At 32.6% G+C, this 21,897-nt stretch overlaps 1 protein-coding gene across 1 annotated transcript; it reads left to right on the top strand.

Annotated features, from left to right (window-relative positions):
• Positions 1–5,487: 5,487 nt before the first annotated feature.
• LOC121127777 (multidrug resistance-associated protein 1) lies at positions 5,488–20,624 on the top strand. The gene is given in 7 exon segments (XM_040723260.2): positions 5,488–6,155; positions 13,257–13,398; positions 13,456–13,859; positions 16,993–17,139; positions 17,217–18,442; positions 18,444–18,770; positions 18,772–20,624. Coding segments are annotated over 7 exon segments (4,521 nt in total). The 5' UTR covers positions 5,488–5,572; the 3' UTR covers positions 20,464–20,624.
• Positions 20,625–21,897: the final 1,273 nt, after the last annotated feature.

Below are 21,897 nucleotides of genomic sequence, written 5' to 3'. Positions count from 1 at the left end.
ACTGGTATATGCACTTTGATTGTCTTATTAAAGCCTCTTCATGTGCAGCTACTAGGTGATTAATTGAAAACTAGACACTTTGCATCTGGAATTTTGAGCAGTTTTATTTCGGATACTAAGGGAGGTACATTAACGAAACTTTTTACAGATGTTGGCATGCCCTGCCATTTCTAATCTTCAATGTACCCTCCATCAACTTTAATAATGACCCTGATACTCCGCCGGAAGCTCTGACAGGTGGTAATAATGTAACCAGAGCTCATGGAGTTTCAATGTTCCTAAAATTAAGCCTTGCGTGTTTTGAGATTATGTGCCTTTGTCTGGCAGGCCCTGGTCTCGCCAGTAGATGATAATACGAACAGCCTTCACGCTCTTCAGGTTATTGAAAAAGCTTGACAACGCTGGAGCCGGTCCTGATGAAATTTTTGTGTCAATAACAGACGCAGGGGGAGAGGATATAACCCCCCCCTCCTGCAAATGCTCCTGATTTTTCAAATATGTTGTCTCTTAGTAGAGTATTATATCGGTGTTTTTCAAGGTTAATAGAAATACAAGGCTATACCATAACGCGTATAGGCAAGATTGTGCCTTTATCATCTAGCGGTTCTGCAGTTAAAGAACCGGAACCAACAAAGTCGAACCAAGACTGCAATATATTGTTTATTCGTCTCAGTTCTTGGGCTTTTGTTCCTATATAGAATACATAAAGAAAATACAATATATATTATAAAAAAAATAAATTAACTTTAATCAATAAGTCAATTTTCTGATGTTTTGTTTTTTGTGCAATTGTAGTATTTTCCAATTATTTTTTTACTTCGCCAGGGTGATACAGTTGTATCTGAGTTTCAAATAGCTAGGGGTTTCTTATGGATCGGTAAAAGTGGTTTTAGGCACAAGACGGTATAAATAAAAGAGAGAAGGAGAGAAGGAGGGAGGGGGTAAATTATGGATCCAGGTCTGCTACTAAGCTTATCGGGCCCCTATAATTTAATAACTATCATAATTAATAATCCAGTTTTTCCCAAACTTTTCTATGCCAAGATCACCTACACTAAATACATTTTTAGCTGAGGCCCCCTATATACGAAACATGTGTACTATGTATGTGTAGACTGGAAGCAATCCTCAATTATCTATCTGCCTGCCCCCCCCTCACCTCCCCTCACAGCCCCACTTTGAAAACCATTGTATTAAGCAGAAGTAGGCAACCCCTGCCCTGCAATTAAATTTTGACCGACCCGCATTCTTATCATGGACAATCATCTCAATATAGGCATACTAATCCAAAATGACAGTTGAGAACCTTCAAAAATGTATTTCTTTGCACCGGGAGAGTGCAGAGAAGAGAATTCAAATATAGATATCTATGTATGTTTTTAGTGAGCAAGGAACAAAATATTTCTCACTTTCAAGATCCACAGTGGGTTGGCAAATTACTTTTTTTAGTGGACATTATGACCCACATGAACACTTTGAATCTTGAACTTGAGGTAAATAAAAATGTTGCATATGAGATTTTTGGTCAAATTACTACTTTTGAGAGAAAACTTCCACTTTGGGAATCACAGCTCCAAAAAGGAAACTACTCTCATTTCTTAAGTCTCCAAAATCACAAGAATGATATAATAACAGACATCTTCGTGAGCTCGATTAATGATTTGAGAAAATAGTTTTCCGTTTGTTTTGCTGACTGTGGAAATATAATATTATATTTTAATTATTTGATACTCCTTACGAAATAAAATTGGAACAAGTGTCAAAAGAATATCATTTGGAATTAATGGGGGTGCGAGCAAACTAATAAAAAAAGTTTATACCGCTAGATGACGCGTCATACTTGGCCTTGTTTATATAATTGAAAGAAAGAAAAACTACGCTGAATGGCATTTACATAGGCAGTAATTACTAACGCAGCTCAAAAGCAAGAAGGTCACAAAATTGAAATAGTAAAATTTGAAATTCCAAATATGGTCTTAGTTTTACTCAATCATCTTCAGGGCCTTCAGAAAAAGGCTATAAAGTTTTTTGGTTTAAAAAAAAAAAAAGATTCAAAGCTTTCTTAACCGCTTGTTTTGAAAATATGGATAAATGATATTAATATATTTCAAATCCTTATGCTTAGCAATTCAAAAAAAAGTTTAAAATGTATTTATTATCATTAGAACTGGAGTTATCCTTGTTTAAAGTTGAAAACAGGTTTTTTTGCATAGCCTCATGGCTCCAAAAATGATAAATCCAGAAAGTGTAAAAATATCTCATTTGATAGCTGAAAGTTTGAATCATAATTTAAAAAAGCCTCCATTCAGAAAACCCGCTATGCCTTTGTAATATTTCGAAATACATTTAATTTTTGAATTATCTTATAAGATCAATTCATTTAATTATTAAAGGGCCACATAGGAAGGCAAGAAAAGATTAAAAGGATAGGAAATGGAGAGAAGAAAAGGCTAGGAAAAAGTGGGGGATCTCAAACATTTTGTCGCATAAGTTGAAATAATTAATTAAATGTGGGCCTTCATCACTGGGCGAATACACGATTTGTCAGATTAAACAATTGTCTTCAATTCAAATTGCTTTTCCCCATTTACCATTAGGATCAGATAAGGAATCTGAACTACTGATCAATACAATGAAGAATTATAGGTAAAAGGTACATTAATGATTCAAAAGATTTCCAACGTCAACTTAAGTTCATACGTGATTATTGACAAGACATTTCTAGATAATTTTAGTTAAAATTAAATATTAAAAGGTTCAATTATTCTCAAAAAAAATGATGAATTTTTACTTTAAAATGTAATTTGCATCAAAATAACAACGATGCAGGTCATTTTGTCGTTAAGAAATTTAATGTTTTATCTATTTTCTGTGAAATAAAATTATTCTAACTATGTTTCTTAAATAAAGATTTATTTTTAGAGGTTCCGCTTTTCGAAACATCTACTTAATAGACAAGATATTCAAAATCAGTATTTGAATTCTTACATTTAAAAATCATATTATAAAAAGAATACCAATTTAAATGTTCATGCTTTTGGAACTATGCAAATATTTTTTATATGGTACTGACACGTTGCAGATCATCTTTTTATACCTAGGAACACCTTTTAAAAAGTAACAGCTATTAACAAATTAAATATATAATAAAATTTATTACAATTCTGATGTATAGTAATGATTAATAAGATTGTATTTACACTTTCTTGATGAATATATTATATTTATGATATATGTATTCAGTTTTCTAGGACCAGAGGATGACGTACCATCTTTTGGATTATTTTGAATCACGTTGTTTACATCTCACACCCCATTGACTTGTAATGTAATAAATCTTTGATATCGAAATTTCATTTCGAATCCATTTGTTACTTCTAAAAGAAATATACATTACCAACTGGAAAAAATAAAAATATTATGAATAACGCAAAACTGATTATGTCACTGTTTGGAAGCACATATGCCTTTTCCCAAAATGAAGTACACTAAAAATTAATTTGAGAACAAGATTGCTTGATGACCACAAATGTTTAATCTGATATCGAAAAAATATCACAAAATAAGCAGAAACAAGTGTTTTATTCAATAATTAGTGTGTTTCCTACTTACCTTTTTATTAAAAGTAAAATATAGATTTCCATTTAAATGATGTTTATATTTCATTTCTTCATTATAATCCCTGTAGTAAAAAAATATGGGGATTGTTTAAATAAAATCATATTGAATTCTTATTTTCTCTAAACACCCAGAAAATCAATTATATATTAAATAAAATTGCTTTCCGACATGACTCTGTACCGATAGCTGTTTCACACCTACTCTCTATTTTTGGGGCGCCTGCTGGAACTTGGGGCACAACGCTCTCTGCGTAGCTGCGGCCCTGTTTGTATCTGATACCATTTCCTGGGCCTTAATTTTCTAGTGACGCCTCTTGTTTTAAGTACCTGTTACAAAACTGAGCCTGCATAAAAAAAAGAGACAGAAAATCGGAACTGAGACCGATAAAGCTGAACTGGACCGAGACCGTTAAAAGAGCCGGGACCGGTAGAATCGCTGAACCTGAATCGGGCACAACATTACGCATAGAGCTGATGTTTGACTTCCACCAATCCACCACTTCTTAATATTGACGTCATAGTCTATGAGTAGTTGCGTGTTTTGTTGAAATCTGTCTTTCTTGCCCACCAGTCGGTATGATACATCAAATTGAAAATTTTAGCAAACCGATTATATGATGGTCTAACCATGTATTTCTATTAACCTTGAGTGTTATTTAGGACCATTGTCTAGTGCAGTCCGGTCTGGTCAGATTCAGTCCTCCTTATCGGCCTTAAAAGAAGACGAAATCGATCCCTCACGAAGTCAATGAGAGTATTTTCCTTTTTTCCCCCTTTATGTAATAGAATAAATAACACATTATTATTCAAACAAGAATATTTTTTTTCTAGGTAGTGTAATGCTATCTCATATATCTTATTTGGGCTCTCATCCTCCCATAATTCTAAAATTTAGAGCATATTGTTCTTTTGTTGGGATGAACACCCTGAGCAAAAATTATCAAAATCAGTGATGACCATGTCATAAATATCCAAAAACTGTGTACACTTGACATAAAGTGCCCCTACTAAGAATTAGAAAAATATATTTCATTTAATAGAATTTAAATGTTTAAAATTTAGGTTTAACAAAACAATAGAGTTATATTCTAATTGCACTCAAAAGTGCAAAATTAAAGAGTATTTCATTTGAATGGGCATTTGACAAAGAAACAACAAGACATTCAAATCTACTTTAGCATTTTCAAATTCACCCCAAAAGTATGTAAATAGAAGCCTTTGTATCTTTTTGAAACTAATTCATCGATGTTTATGGGTTAAATATAATCTTTTTTGAATTTTTTAGTAATTGATTTGCAATTTTTGTCGTTGGATATTTTCTTTTTGAGCCATTTTCCTCCTGAGAATTTTTCCCAAGTGACATTGTTCGTGCACGAATAGATGTTAATTTAGTTTAAAGGAGATTCTATACATGGAATGGGGTCTACCGAGGAATACTTAAACTTGTTTCAGTATTCCTTGGGGCTGCATTGTCCATATTGTACAAAATTAAGAGTAACAAATGTACTAGTTCTACGACATTGTCCAAGGAAAATATTAGTACGAGTTCTGAGCAAAGACTAGTCTTTAAGCAATCGGGGGTTTTTTCAGGGGCTGTTATTTTCTTACATAATAAGAGTCGAGCACGTATGATTTAGTTTTACTTTCGATACATCACTAATTATAACAAATAGAGTAAAATCCGATTTTATTTTTTTGTACAAACAATTAAAAAAAAACTATGACCACATTGTGATCAACAAAATAGTGATAGCGTATTTGTTGAGCTCTTTTCATAGCAAGTTTGATAATTTTAATCTCTTGAACCGCACTGTGGCGTACAGCAAGTGGAGAAAAAAACTGTTAGCATCGTTGTCAGAGTCAGACGGAGTAATTATTTGAAATCAACATTAGATTTGATAAGAGAAGTAGGGAAAGTGGACGTGAGAGAATTGAATTTAGAGTCAACCGTCATGGGCACAAGTACTTTTTGCTCAGACCCTCTATGGAATTCAAATCTTACATGGTACACGGAGGATCCATATTTTACAGATTGTTTCATTTCGACAGTCCTTGTCTATGTGCCTTCGGGCATTCTCTTTCTTCTAACACCTTACGAAATATGGACTTGTTTTAACCTTGGAGAAAATAGTTCCCGGATATCCCGTACATGGCTCAATTTTTCTCGAACCATGTTGGTTGGATTCCTTATTCTATTATCCTTAGTAGAGTTTATTTTTGAATTATTAAGAGAAGACAACGTTTTGTCAAACATTGTTGCTCCAGGGATCTATTTTCTAACATTCCTAAATGTCTTCATTCTTCAAATACTTGGTCGTATAAAGGGAAGGGTCAGCTCTGGTCCTTTATTTGTATTTTGGTTACTAGAGGTTTTTGCTGCAGGGATTTCTTTTCGAAATTGGAGGAATATCCATCGTGTTCCTAACACTGATTTGGTGACATTATCTACAATTGTAATTCAATATCCTGCCGTCGTTATACTTTTATTTATGGGCTTCTGGGCTGATGGTAATAGCAACTACAATAAAATCGGAGGTATGTTATTACTTATTTATTAATGCATTAGAAATCTATCATTGTGAATAAAGTTATCTAACTGAAAAAATATACTTAAGTTAGGTAACTTTTGATTGACTATAGATGGGTTACCACATCCATTATGAGTCCAGACACAGTTTATGTTAGATTGTAATAATATAGATGGAGATCGCGAGACGAGGTACTCTCACGATGACTTCCTTTCATCAACTTTCAAGAGTTAATATATGTATATAGCTATTAGGTTGGGGAAAAAGTAATTTCGTATTTATTGGCTAGAACGTATAATACTTGTGTCATATAATTAGTAGAAAATTATAGGACTCAAGTATTATAACTTCTACCCACACAACTCCTACTTCAACTTTAGCTATTTGGTTATGAAAAAACTTCAAGAGCTAAAATAACGAAGTTAGTAACTTTTATTAGGACCGGAGTGATAGGGCTGCAGTTTTTTGAGTTTTTTAAACTGACCCAACACTAGTGTATAGACATGATAGACGTAAGATGTAATAACCCGCCTAAACTATCATATATAACCAACACATGCCCAAATTGTTCAGTACATCCTTTTACCTAGTGTTGGGCTCGTCCTTATTTAGGACTGAAGACTGCAGTCCCTCAGTCTTGGTCATATCCAGTTCAGTCCTGCATATCAGCCCTAAAAACTTGTAAAGTTCAGTCCTTGATGACATCACTCAACTTTATTTCTTCTTTGTTTAATCTCTTCTGGTACTGACAGTCCTAAGGACCTGTCGTAAGCTTGGATTGAACTGGTCATTCCCTCCCCTTAAAATGGTTACTCATAGTAATTTCACAAAAAAATTAAAATCAAATCTTTTATTTAAACGTTTTATATGCTAATAAATGTTTTCTTTTTTTTTTAACACCCCAATGTACCTAAAACATGTTTTAAATTACAATGTGTGATTACTGATTATTAGGGTGCGGAAAAATATGTTATCACATATTTCCATAGAGATCAAACACATAGAGTGATGATACAGATCAATAAAAAGGGGAATTCTCTGACGTCGCGACAGCAAACGAGAGAAATAAGATAGTTGAACAAAACATTCGAAAACATAGTATAAGCTCCAACAATTTTAAAGTATTAGTATAGGGGTTAATAAAAATATCGGGTTTAAGAAGAAGAATTTGGTTTTTCAATCCATCAATGATCATGTTTTTGATTCATCTCCCCACTCAAGCCATATATTCACACACATCGAATCTATTTCAAAATTTTATGCAGGAATAAAATGATATCCTTTGTGAAAACTTGAATGTGAGAAATTAAAGTTCGGAGCACATTCACGAGCCTTATTTAATTTAAAAATCAATGCATATTGATTCTTGAATTGAAATATAGTCAAAATAATCTCCCATATCCATCATTGATATTTTGAAAGGCTAATTAAAATTATATTCAAATTTAAAAAGTGGAATAAAATATTAATAAAATTCATAATTTAATCTATCCAAAAATACTTTATGAACCTATCGATGTCTCTAAATTGATAACTATGATAAACAACACTTTAAAAAATAAAATCAGCACCATCAATGTTTTAACATACTTAACTATTACAATTCGAATATTTTGGTCAACTATTTCTATTTCACATCATCTCTCTATATATTTAATCGCTATGGATACAACAGATAGAGTGGCAATGTGAAGAAGGAGTTGACACCTCCTAAAAACAAGAAACAGTTGACCAAGACATTTGATTTGTAATAGTTAGATATGTTAAAAACAAAGAGGGTCCTTCAAATATTTTTATTCTTTTAAATGTTTATTATAATAATTATTATTTAATACCATAATTATATGAATTTTGAGATGTCAATAGGTTAATAAAGTATTTTTAAACATATCTTTTTATAAAGTATATATTAATATTAACATTCCAAATAATAGGGAGATTATTCTGACTATAATTCAATTCAAGAATCAATCATTATCTAAGGGAGTTATGGGGTTGGTATTAAAACTAGACTAGATATATTTGTGAGGAAATAAAGCACAAGGAGAAGATGGGAGGGAGACATATGGTACAACTGAATTAAGGTCTTTGTTAATATCAGCTGCCTGTTATAGGATTTTTTGAGGGAGAAAATGAATTATCGCTATAAAGAGGAGAACCTTGTACATTTCAAATAGAATTAGTGAAGGAAAAATGTTGTAATTCGATTTAAATTCATATATATTCATTTTATTATGCATTTTTAAGCAATTTACACCAATATAGATGGGAATGCTTACTTCAGAGTGAAAATAACACCACTCTGCCCTGTTCATAATGTGTACAAATGTCTTTTGTCTAAACATAGGTTTTTCATTACAAATATGTCAACTCTAGTTACACCCTTATGACTTAAATTTTGTAGTCAAATTTGTTGAAGAGACAGTATTTTTTAATTAAACGAAAGGTTGTTGTCAAAATTTTCCTTCAGTTGGTGTCAAAATTTGAATAAATTGTTGTCAATTTTTTTACGTCGTTTCTATAAAATTATATGGGTTTAAAAAAATAGGGGCTCTGTGCAAAAAAATTTCGTTTTAAAATAGAAATAAGGTTTCGAAATTTCTTCTATGAAATACAAAATTTGAAAAAATATATATGCCGATGCACATTTGTCTTTGCCCTAGGCACTGCTCACAGTAAAATGGTCCTTGTCTGAGCCCTTCTTTAATCTTGGAAAAATATAATTATTTCATGAAAAACATTAAAGTAAGTATTTTGCTCCAAGGTCTTCCTTATGAGCCACAATAATGGTTGGTCCCATATTTTGAAGCAGTTCCCCAAATAACGTATGATTGCTTTAACAATTTTCATTTGTATACATGAATCTTTGAACTAAATGACGGGATTTTTGATCGAAGACATAACAATTTAGTTAGTGTAGATTACGCAGTCCTTTAGCATGTAGCAACCAGCGTGTATACAGGGTGCGCTGTAAATAGTGCTCCCTGATGTATATATACAATACCAATACAATATAAAGGAAAATAGGGAGAAATTAATATACAAAAAATTATGATTTATTTGCAGGGGATAGTTTAAAATTTTATATGACGTAACAACCGATAATAGTCATTCTTATGTTATTATTTATAGCCTTATAAAAAAATGGATCACCATTTTTATAAAAATCATTTTCAGACGCCTTTTCCTCGAGAAAATAATTCTCATTTTAAATTTATTTAATTTCAAAATACTGCCCCTCCCCGAATTTGGGTTCCCTTTTCCTTTTAGCGATCTATAAATAAAAATGTAAACTCTAATCATTTGTTGTGACTAAAGGACTCTAGGAAAAGAGCAGATATGTGAAAAACAAACAATTCAATCTAAAAACAAGGAAGACTATGTTCCTAGGACCGACCTATAATATCGTGTTATTATTGTTACGTACATAATTACACTTATTCTTCACCTTTATCTAGGGGGGGGAGACGGCCTGTTTCAAACTGGCTGCGTGCCTGGAGGAGCATGTAGCAGTTTCAAATTTTAAATCAATCAAAATTTAGAACTATTATATCCTACCTTCCTTGCCTTGAGTGTCCACTATTTGCCTAGAAGCCTTTAGATGTGACCGCTACTAAATGTCTGTTCACTGATAGGTGCAAATAAGTTTAAACCGTTCCTCTTTCGTTGTGTATAGTGATGTGCCACGTGCAAAACTCGTAAATTGGTACTCGAGCTTTATGAAGTAAATTAAAAAACAAACACAAAAAACTCGACTCTAGGTCATAAAAAGTCGAGTGTTACTCGGCACTCGTCTAAATCTCGGAACTATTCAAAACTCGGGATTTTCTTTTTTTCTTTTTTGAGCCCATTATAACATGTAACCCTTCCAATACTGACTTCTTGTCTCTGTTAAATTTAGAATTTATGTTTTCCAAGAGGAAACACTACGTTGATTTTGTGAAATCTCTGTTTGTTTTAAAAGTAAGATTTGTTTGCATGCTTTAAATCTAGCAAGAGCACTCTACATTTCTTGGATTTAGGCAGCTTATTAAAGCACACACGCACAAATATTCATTCCTCAGACCAATAGATATGGCACAAAATTCTCGGTATTAATACAGATTAATGAGCATTTCTAAAGGAATGAGGGAGGGGCTGCTATTAAACATAAATTGGGATCTTCGAATCTGATTTTCACTCTACTACCTACAAATTCCCTTGAAATTTAAGCTTAAACAGAATCCCCATTCTTCTGGCACCATTGCAGGATTACAGTATTAACTTTGTATCTATCATAATCATTCTTTTATTGTTTACATAGTATTTACATCTAGAAATGAATTTATTGGTTAAAATTTTAATACGTATTCGTATTCGATAAGTTCTAATAATAAGTTGGTCATTAAGAATTTTAATGATGAGGAAAGTAATGGTGAAGTATGTGATTTTAAAAGCCCTGTTTATCTTTTGGAATCTCTAGTTGAACCACATAATTGGGAAATTGTCAACCTTGCATATCTTATAACAGTTATACAAGGTTTTAATTCAAATTATGGACATCATTTCTCTCCATCAATCCATACTCTATACAGTTATAAATAGAGAAAGGGTAAAAATAACATTGCTTAATTTTTTTTATTTGATCAAAGAAGGATAAAAATACTGGGATTTACAGTCTATGCAGTAAAAATATAAAAGTTTCGGATGTCAACAGCATAATTTCAATCAAACGCCACATTAAACAATTCATGAAGTGGCTTTAAATTATTTTATCAATACTACTACTTTACAACTATGTCAAAAAAAAAAAAATATCTTGGGCTCGAAAAGAAATGCTTGATCGAAAGGTAGTTATGATTTCGATCAAGGATCTAAAAAAAACATCCCTTGTTTCAATAATTCTATAAAAAATATGATTTTTTTTTTCGTGACGAGTTTTTTTTTAGAGAGCAAAAAGTGTTAGAGAGAGTAACGAGCAATTCAGGAAAATAACGAGTATTCAAGCAAGTAACGACCATAGCTCGTAATTCAAAATATATAGAATTTGTCTTGACTGATTTTTGTGTACATAACCTTCTATTTTTAAGAAGTAAAATCGAAGGGGAAAGGGTATATAAAAAATTGATAATACTTTATAAGAAAAAGTGAAGATGCAACTCTCACTTTTTCTGAGAGCAGCGCCTTCACTTGTTGTATTGCGCGTTTTAGGTATTATTTTGATCTTTGTAGGGTTGTACAATGAATGAGAACAATTATTTTAACTTTAGTTGACATTGTATCTGGTATGTATAATAACAAATAAGCAAAGTAATCCGGAGAATCTTCATAATTTATCAGTGAAAATAGCATTGCATCTTGACTTTCTCTGGAGCTCTGTGTGCCAATTTCCTCATAGCTTTGAGCTGTTCTCAATCATTGAACTGTCATGCAAGGACATCATATCGTTTTTATTCATTACCTAAAGACTAAAATGATCTAGAAATAGGAAAGACAAAAACATACAAGCAATACGAAAGGAAACAAGTTTCAATCAAGTTATTATGGACCTACACATATTACAAACGAATCCCAGCTACTCCAGGTTAGGATGATTCCTCTGAAGTAACATCCTTCTTGAGGAAAATGTGAGGATTTTCCATTCTTCCAAGTGGAATAGAATAAATCAATGTTTATATTATTTGAATTCGTCATTTTAAGTTGGTATTTCAATGTAATCATATAATGACAAGATTACTATTATCGGAATAAAACCAAAAACGCGCAATAAAACACAGTGAAGGCGCAAATCAGTGAAAAAGTGAGAGACTAAAGTCGATGTATTCTCTTCTTTAGTTTATACCCCTTCGGTGCGGGTAAGCATTGTAATAATATGGCACCTGTATAATATATATATGTATTATTATGAATATAAAAAAAATTGTTTTATAAACTTGAAATAATAAAGCAACCTATAATCATGAAACAATTTGTCTAAATGAGAAGTTCATCTTTTATTTTTATAAAAAAAAATCGAAATTTGCGAAAAAAATTACAAAAACTGTTTTGGAGTAATTTTTCAAAAAGTAGAAAATATCATATATTGGCAATGTAGAGAGGAACGCAAACCCTAACATGATTTTTTTGTACTCCCAAAACCAAAAACATTATGGAGAATAATGTCGCCGATAAAATATCTCTTCAATTACTGGTTCATTTGTGCAAAAAATTATAGGATAAAATGTTCTAGAAATTAAAAATACTAAACCCCTAGTTAATTTTGATAGTTTTATGTCCAAAATGCATCCTTTTGTGACATTTCTTTTTAAAAAATTGACGTTTGATTAAAAAAAATGAGAAAAAAATTGAAAAAGTATTAAGAAAATGACATCATTTTTTATTCAAACGATTTTCCTAACAAATTTCTAGAAACTTTATTTTATCTCTGAATCCAATAGTCCATCAAAAATAAATTTTTTTAGCACGTACAAAGACTGAAATTTCAATTTTCACCAATTTCTTTTCTTGTCCATAGCTTTTTTGATTTTGAATAAATTTAGAAAACATTCTCATACGTATTGTTGTTTTATTGAGACGTATGACACTCTTCGACTTATAACTCAACCCCCTATTTACATAGTTTCCTTGACATTTTTTTTTTGGATTGGAATAAGCACCCCTCATACGACCTCCTCCGAAAATTGACACCCCCATTTTATCCTGACCAGAGGTACCCATGCAAATTTTTAGCTCCCTAGGCCCAAAAATGTGGGTATCCATAAAGAACAAACATACACTGCATTTTATATACATATATAGAGAGAGAGATTCTCCATTTTTTCCCCTTCCCCCCTCCATTTTACTTCATAGTTCATTATAATTGAAAGGTTACGTTAAATACACACACAACAAAAATAGGAGTGGCACAAACTTCTTAAGATCGAATAAAGTTCTATATTACTAAAATATCCATTTTAATCTTGGGACGGGTAGACACTTGAGGAAAGTACTCCCGCTAGGATTTGAAGGAAAGAAAAGCTGGGTTAATTAATTGTATCAAATATTTATTCTGGGTTTAATAGTCCAACTTTATGAATACTGAGAAGGTTGTATATTACCTAAAAATATCATTTTTTTTACATGTACATAGACAATGATTTAAATCCATCTTCTTTACGGATGGCTTCTTTTACGTCCAAACTCACATTCAGCTGGTTCGATCCCTTCATATACAAGGCCTGGAAAAAGAGTGTTACGGATGACGATCTCTATGAAATAAATGACGAGTTTAAGTGAGCGAATTAATATGATTTTTAAAGGGAAGCCCTATTCCGTATTTTTCTACTTAGGAGCTGTGGAGTCCTTCCATCTTGGGATAGAGAAATGGAGAAGGAAATACGCAGAAAACATTTGAAAAACAAGCCAATCAATATATTATGGCCGTTAGTCAGATCCTTCAAATCCACTCTCCTAGCATCCTCAGCCCTCCAATTTTTTTATTCTGTTTTTCAATTTGGAGCTCCACAATTGGTGGATTTAATTATTAATTTTGTCTCAGATCCAAAGGAACCTATCTGGAAAGGATATCTTTATCTTTTCGCCATTTGCTCCATTACATTCATCAATACATTGATATATTCTCAAAGTAATTACTATTCCTACATCACTGGTCTCAAAATTCGAACTTCTCTTACTTCAAGCATTTTCAACAAGGCTGTGAACCTTAAATCTTCCTCCAAGAAACAAATGTCAGGTGAGTTTCTAACCACAAATTACCACTAATTAAAGTAAGCTTGAATCCAGTGACTTCATACGTTTAAATTTAATTAGAGTTATTGGTGATATTTGCTTGACATAACTTTTAAGTTCCAAGGGTCATTTAGAATTTTAAATGATTCAAGGGCTATTAATTATAATGAATATGACTCCAGTTTTTAATGTCCACAATATATAATATTATCTAAGTTTGTTTGTAAACAATGAAATGTCTCATATAAATCCCTTTTAGGGATACACCTTTAACTCATGGATTTCTCAAATTCAAGTTCCGAAATTCCTTTTTCGGAATAATTAGATTCGAGAAATTAATACAAACTATATTGTTGTGGGAAGTATTTAGAATAATTCATTTACTACTCAACGTCCTTATTATAATGATGACACCCGTGATTTTCATATTGATATTTTGTCATTAGTCAAACTAAAACCCTCACAATTATAAACCATTTAAAGATCAACATCCTGAGATTAAGTTGTTACTTAAGTATAATTGAACTTCTAAGTAAACAGTTTTAAGTTAGATTAAAAACTTAGTGCCTTTACCTGGGGTACCGCAAGGGAGTGGGAGCTCTAGGGGTTGGTTTACCCCCCCAAATAAACATAATCTTGCCGACGCCCCCTGCTTTATGACTGAAAAATAACAAACAAGGGTTTTTGATCTACTTAAATATAGAATACCTAATATTACAGTTATTTTTCTGCTCTAGTTGAGATTTTGTACAAGTTGCAACCAAAAAATGAAATGATAAATTTACATTACTAGTAATTGCTGGGGTTACCAATGTTATAGGATATAGCATAACGAGTGTACGACTGATGTTTGACTTCCATCACACTTTTAATATTGACGTCATTGACGTCATAGTGGATGAGTGGTTTTGTATTTTGTCAAAATCTGTTTTTCTTGTCCAGGAGTCGGTACGATACATTAAATTAAACATTCTAGGAATAGTTATGTCATAGACTATGAGTGGTTGCATGTTATATCAAAATCTACCTGTCTTGCCTAGCAGTCAGTACAATACATCAAATTAAAAATTCTAGCTAGCAGGTCTAATTACATGATGATTTAACCTTTTATTTCTATTAACCTTGCTAGTAACGAAGATTATAATTCAGTAGTGGAATATTCCTTAGATCAGGAGTGGGCAAACTTTGGCTCATAAACTGCATGTGTGTTCAGGGCTGTTGGGGTCGTAGCCCCCCCACCCAAATTAAGGAATTTCTGTTTTTTAATGTACAAATTTGTCGTTATTCGGGCCAATTATGCAGCAGAGTAAAAAATTATATATATATTTTTTTTTTTTTCCAAAAAATTGAATTTTTTAGGAATAGCTATGGATTTTTTTCGTTTTTTTCGATAAAAGTTAATATTTGGAAACTTTTTTTTTTTAAGTTTATTTTTTTATTTCTTTCAAAAAACAATTTTCAACCCCCATCTGAATCTCTTTGGATTTTTGAAAAAAAAAATATATTTATATACATAATCCACAGGACGCGCCTATTCTTTGAAAATGCTTTTTATTCTGGTCCCCAAAATGCTTCTATAAAGCGTTATAAATTTAATTACCACAAGTTTTTATATTTAAATAGTTTTAAAAATATAAATCCTTATTGTATTTCTTAAGAAAAAATACTTGAAATTAAATAGTATTTAGTAGTGTTGTTACTCGGTCCAAGAACGATTTTTTTCCGGTTAGGTATTGAGTAATTTTTTCTAGACTGACTTGACCCTATATTTTGGTGCAGACCGAAATTGTATCTTTTTCGAATCGTGGCCCGATTTGTAGGTCTCAATATATAGACAGGGTTTTTTTTTGGTCTCAATACATTGACCGGTTTTCTCGAACATCCAGATTTATGAGTTGGGCAAAAATGATTAATGCGACAAATTTAACTTCATAGTACGTCATCGTGCTGATGATTGCAATTTTGAAACACACATGAAGTCATCAACAATGTATCTATAGAATCGATCTAGAGCAAATTTTAAAATAGATTGATTTTTTTTTTAAAGACAGATTTAGATCGAATTTTTTTCTAAGACAGAATTTCTTTAAAAGACCGAATTAGTTCAAATCTACTAAAAGGGGTAATGGGCCAAGACCGATATAGGATTTTCAGACGGAGCCAAAGGCTGGCTTTTAGTAAAATATCCTATATTGTGGTACTCACGCATAGGCTGAAAAGTCACAGGCTTAATAAAGAACATGGTTTTTCTCGTTCAAAATTGGCTTCTTTAAAATGATTATTCCTTGTATCCCCACTTCATTGAGCAGAGTCCTCATAACACTTTTCAATCCCTTGCCTAGCTGAAACAGTATTATTCCCCTAAAGAAGTTTTGGAAATAACAAAAGTAACGACACACTTAGCAAAGAAAATAGCGGCATCTATGTGGGAAGCCCCTGTGTTTTCAGACAATGTGTCTTTCTTTATTTAATCATCCGTTAGTACCTTCAACTTGAATACTTTCCTGAAGAGAAGGGGATTTAAACACACCAACACAAAATGTTATTATGATCATTTAAAAAACGAACATTTTCGAGACAAGATATTTCTATCAATATCTGTGTATTTATGATTAGTCTGGGATTTTTTTTTAAACTAGGATTTTGAAGGATCTCAAGAAAGTAACAGAAGGCATATAGTGTGTAATTGTTCACAACTCAACAAAAGGAAATTCAACTTCAATCAATCAAGATTCAAAGCACTGATACAGTGCAAGAAAAAGTTAATTGCATCGAGAGTTTACAAAAAATATAAATCGTAGTTGTCTATGATTTGGGAGTACCATTGCAAAAAAATCCTCTTTTTCTCATAAATATGATATATTGCCCATTAAAAGAAAAATTCCTTAATCTAGCTTTTTTACCGTAAAGTTTTCCCGCCAAATACCAAAGATATCTAATATATAATTAGTGTACGTATTATACCGTAAGAGTGGACGTATTCGGTACAAGTTTGATCAAAATCGATGTATAAAAAACCCATTCAGACAAGCAAATTCAATGTTGGATCAATTGTCAGCACTAATGATTTTTGATAATCAAAATTTTATACTATATAAAATTGATTCTAACATATTTCTTCTTTTAAATGGATTTAGTTGGAGAAACAACCAATTTAATGGCAATTGACTCTCAAAGACTCATGGATTTCTGTTTATACATAGACATGATTTGGTCCAGTCCTCTAAAAATCATTATTGCTATGTATTTGTTATGGCAAGTTCTTGGGCCAGCATCCTTAGCAGGTAAATAAAATATTGAATTGAATGCTGAATTGAAATTTCATTTTATATAATATGTGTATAATTCTATTCTACTTTAGGACTTGCTGTGATGATTTTATTGATTCCAATCAATATAGTCGTGGGTAAAAAAGTGAAGAAATTCACTGCCATTCAAATGCAAAATAAAGACAAGCGCATTAAATTAATGGACGATATTTTGAACGGAATCAAAGTTTTGAAACTCTATGCATGGGAGCCTTCATTTATTGATGCAGTTACTAATTTTCGTGTTCAAGAAATAGGAGCTCTAAAAAAGTCGGCTTTAATCAATGCTGTCACATCGTTTATGTGGAGTAGCGCCCCTTTTTTGGTAGCCTTGGCCTCGTTTACAACCTATGTACTCATTGATGAGAAAAATATCCTGACTCCATCGACAGCATTTGTCTCCTTAACTTTATTTAACCTCTTAAGACTTCCTTTGAATCTTCTTCCCATGATGATAATGAAAGCAATCCAGTCCAAGGTCTCTTTGGATAGAATAAATTTGTTTTTGAATAAAGAAGATCTGGATTTACTAGCTATTTCTCATGAAAGTCAAGGGTCGCATGCCGTTAAAATGTGTAATGTGAGTTTATCTTGGGAAACAGATGAAGGTCTAAACACATTAGAAGACATCGATTTGGATATTGAAAAGGGATCACTTGTCGCTATTGTTGGTCAGGTTGGATCTGGGAAATCATCGTTACTCTCTGGGATACTTGGTGAAATGGAAATTGTCAGAGGCTCTATTAATGTTGATGGACAAACCATTTATGCTCCACAACAACCTTGGCTTCAAAATGAAACCTTGCGTAACAATATACTTTTTGGGAAAAGATTCAATAAAAAGCTTTATAGGAGAGTGATTGATGCATGTGCTCTAAGTCCTGACTTGGATATGCTTCCAGCTGGGGATTTAACTGAAATAGGTGAAAGAGGAATAAATTTGTCTGGAGGGCAGAAAGCCAGAGTTTCATTGGCTCGTTGTACCTATAATAATGGTGACATTTATATTTTGGACGATCCTTTATCTGCAGTGGATGTGCACGTTGGAAGACATTTGTTTGAAAATGTGATATCCTCTCAAACAGGGCTATTAAAAAATAAAACACGAATCTTTGTTACTCATGGAGCTATTTTTCTTCCACAAACGGACAAGATCATTGTGATGAAAAATGGTGTCATTTCTGAGAGCGGAACCTATAGAGAGCTCATTGAAAAAGAGAATGGGGAATTTGCACAGTTTCTTATAAATTATTTAGTGGATGAAAAAGAAAACATTATAAAAAAACGATCAGGATTTGAAAACAATAATCAAAGATTTAGAATCTACTTTTGGAGGCTCAGAAGAATTGGATAAACGCTTAGAAGCGGCGCAAAGTGATAAATCTACAGCTCTGACTGATTTGATTCAAGGCACAAAATATTTAGACGAAAATACTTCCGATCAATGTTCCTCAATTGCTTCTCGCAAGGGAGAGGATGATCTTGACGAAGTTGTGTCAAATGACCTCAATGAAAGACTTATAGAAGAAGAAAAAATTGAATCCGGAGGGATCAAATTGAATATTTATTTGAATTATTTTAAAAGGACAGGGTTGCTAGCTTCTTTTTTTCGGAATATTGTTTTATTTTTCGTACCAAGGTTTTTCTTTGGGAGCAAATCTATGGTTATCTAAGTGGTCTACTGATAGAGCTGCAATAAATAGTACCTCAATTAGGAATCACTATTTGGAGATTTACGCTATTTTGGGCTTTTTCCAATCTATATTTACAATGTTTGGCTCTGTTACAATAGCCATTGGAACTCTGAATGCATCAATGAAAATTCACGGGAAACTATTAGAAAATGTATTACGGGCCCCATTATCATTTTTTGATACAAATCCCCTGGGTCGAATTTTAAATAGATTTTCAAAAGATATTGATGTGGCTGATACAACCCTGCCTTTTAATATTCGAATGATGATCGCTCAATCATTTAACGTTTTAGGTACGATAGTCATTATATGCATAGCATTGCCTTGGTTTTTCGTTATTATTCTCCCTGCTGTAATTTGCTATGCTCTCATACAAAAATTCTACATATCATGCGCCAGACAAGTTAAACGAATAGAATCCATCTCAAGATCACCAATTTATAGCCACTTTGCCGAAACTTTAACCGGAATACCAACGATCCGTGCCTTTGGGATGGTGCATCATTTCATTGATGAAAATGTAAATAAAATTGATTTCAATGCCAAGTGTTATTTCCCAACTGTCATAAGTAGTCGCTGGCTTGCTGTTAGACTCGAAACTTTGGGAAATATACTTGTTATATTTGTAGCTTTATTTTCTATAACCTCGAGAGGGACAACGGACCCTGGAATGGTTGGATTATCTCTCAGCTATGCATTGAGTGTTACTACAATTCTGAATATGTTGATAACAGTTTCTACAGATGTAGAAACTAATATGGTTAGTGTTGAGAGAATTAAGGAATATGAAAATATACCTCAGGAAGCACCTTATGATTTACCCAATTCAGATCCCCCGCCTAATTGGCCTGAGCATGGTGTAATTAAGTTTGACAACTATAAAACAAGATATCGAAAGGGACTTGACCTAGTACTTAAAGGGATCAATTGTACAATTCAAAAAGGAGAAAAGATTGGTATCGTTGGTCGAACTGGTGCAGGAAAGTCTTCTCTCACTCTTGCACTATTTAGGATCATTGAACCCAGTGAAGGTTCGATTTACATCGATGGGGAAAATATTCGATTTTTAGGTCTTGGAAAGCTTCGTTCCAGAATTACTATTATACCACAAGATCCCATTTTGTTTAGTGGATCCTTGAGAATGAATTTAGATCCCTTTGAAGCATTTGCCGATCGAGACATTTGGATTGCTTTGGAGTACTCTCATCTCAAATCATTTGTCTGGAATCTCGGGGATGGTCTTAACTTTAGCGTACTTGAGGGTGGACGCAATTTAAGTGTTGGTCAGAGACAACTCATATGTTTAGCTAGAGCCATATTACGCAAAACTCAAATACTTGTTCTGGATGAAGCTACTGCGGCCATTGATTTGGAAACAGATGATCTCATACAATCTACAATACGATCCGAATTTAAAGACAGTACAGTTCTGACAATTGCACATAGAATAAACACAATTATGGATAGTAATCGAATAATGGTTTTAGACGCAGGTACTATTGCTGAATTTGACGACCCTCAAAATTTGTTAGCGAATCCAGATTCTATGTTTTATTCTTTGGTAAATGATAGTAATGGTATGGGCAATAAGAATTTCAGATCATAAAAAAAAATATTTTTTATACATACATTTGTACATTTTTAATATAGTTATATTATATAATTATAATTTATTTCCACGTAATTGTAAAATTGATATGGTATTTACTGCTGAAATATATAAAAAACTGCATAATATTTTTGAAATACATACACATTAAATATAAATTCTACTTGTGTCAGAGTTTCTCAAAAGATATTTGCCATAGAAATTTCTGGAGATTCTAATAATTTTATATGTTTGCAAATTACAAGGCTTGAAGATGAAATCCGCACACACCCTCGTATTTGCAAAAAAAAACAATATAAAATCTTATATTTTTGTATTTTTATTTCAAATTTAAAACAAAATCATTGTAGGTCAAGATTCTTTAGGCCTACTCGATATAATTTCCTCAGCCTCGATCATGGTCTTGATACGGCCTCTGAAGCTGAAGTCTCTCGGCATAGACGCGAAGTGCTCCTTGATGGTGGCCACCTACTTACCTTAGTTATATGGGGACGTCTATTAGTGTATGCCTCAAGGTAGCGCTAGACAAAATAATCAATAGGATAAAGATCGGGACTACTGGGGAGACCACTGGTCCTTGGTCTCGAGGTCTTGGCAGTTGTCCTCAAGACAAACAAGAGACTTGCTTGACACAAGGCAGGGTGAAGAGTCCAGCTGCCACACTCAAGGGTGGTCACCTGGGGACCCACGGGATCACAGCCTGTTTCATTACTTGCAGATACGTGTTGGTATTCACCATCAGCAGAACTTTTTCTCATTGAAAAAAAACAAACAGATCATTTCTTCTCCTTTGTGTACTTGAGCTTGTTCTGGAGTTTAGTGCACTTTAATAGTCTCTGGTTCATGGTGACTTAGGTTAAGATCTGGCAGGTTTGCATCTTGTCAGACTGGCAATTGAGATACTCGTTAAGCAGGGCTGTACCCGTTCACCCTTTTCCCGTTCAATTGTCCATTTTATAAAAACTTTAATTTTTTATTTTTTTTTGTTCATTCGTTCATTTTCCGTTCCATAACATTTAATTGCAAATATTTTACAATATGTGCAAAAATGAGCCAAGTTATCGATGGTTATTTTTTCGACGAAATTATTCTCTATAACTCTTTTGTTTTTGCAAGTTTTTTTGATAGGTTCGTGTTTCTCTTTATAATACCAATACATTCTTTTGAGACATGGTTTGAAACTCGACCCCGTTTTCACTGTGCAAATTGGGAAAAAATCACGTATCGAATTCTTATAAGTAATACATATTTTCCAAGCCAAAATTTTATGTAGACTTCAAATCGGAAGTCAAAAGTAAAAAAATATGCTCAAAAATCGAGTTTCTGTTGCCTTGTAAAAAAAAATCTAGGAGTATTATGTAGTTTGACTCAAATTTGGTATCATTTTCATAAAAAAGTATATGCTGGGCATAATTGATTCAGTTTTCCCGA

The sequence above is a fragment of the Lepeophtheirus salmonis genome, chromosome 13, assembly GCF_016086655.4.
Source record: "Lepeophtheirus salmonis chromosome 13, UVic_Lsal_1.4, whole genome shotgun sequence".
Taxonomy (NCBI): Eukaryota; Metazoa; Arthropoda; class Copepoda; order Siphonostomatoida; family Caligidae; genus Lepeophtheirus; species Lepeophtheirus salmonis.
The sequence above is the reverse complement of the archived record's forward strand: the minus strand, read 5'-3'. Positions and strand labels throughout refer to the sequence as shown.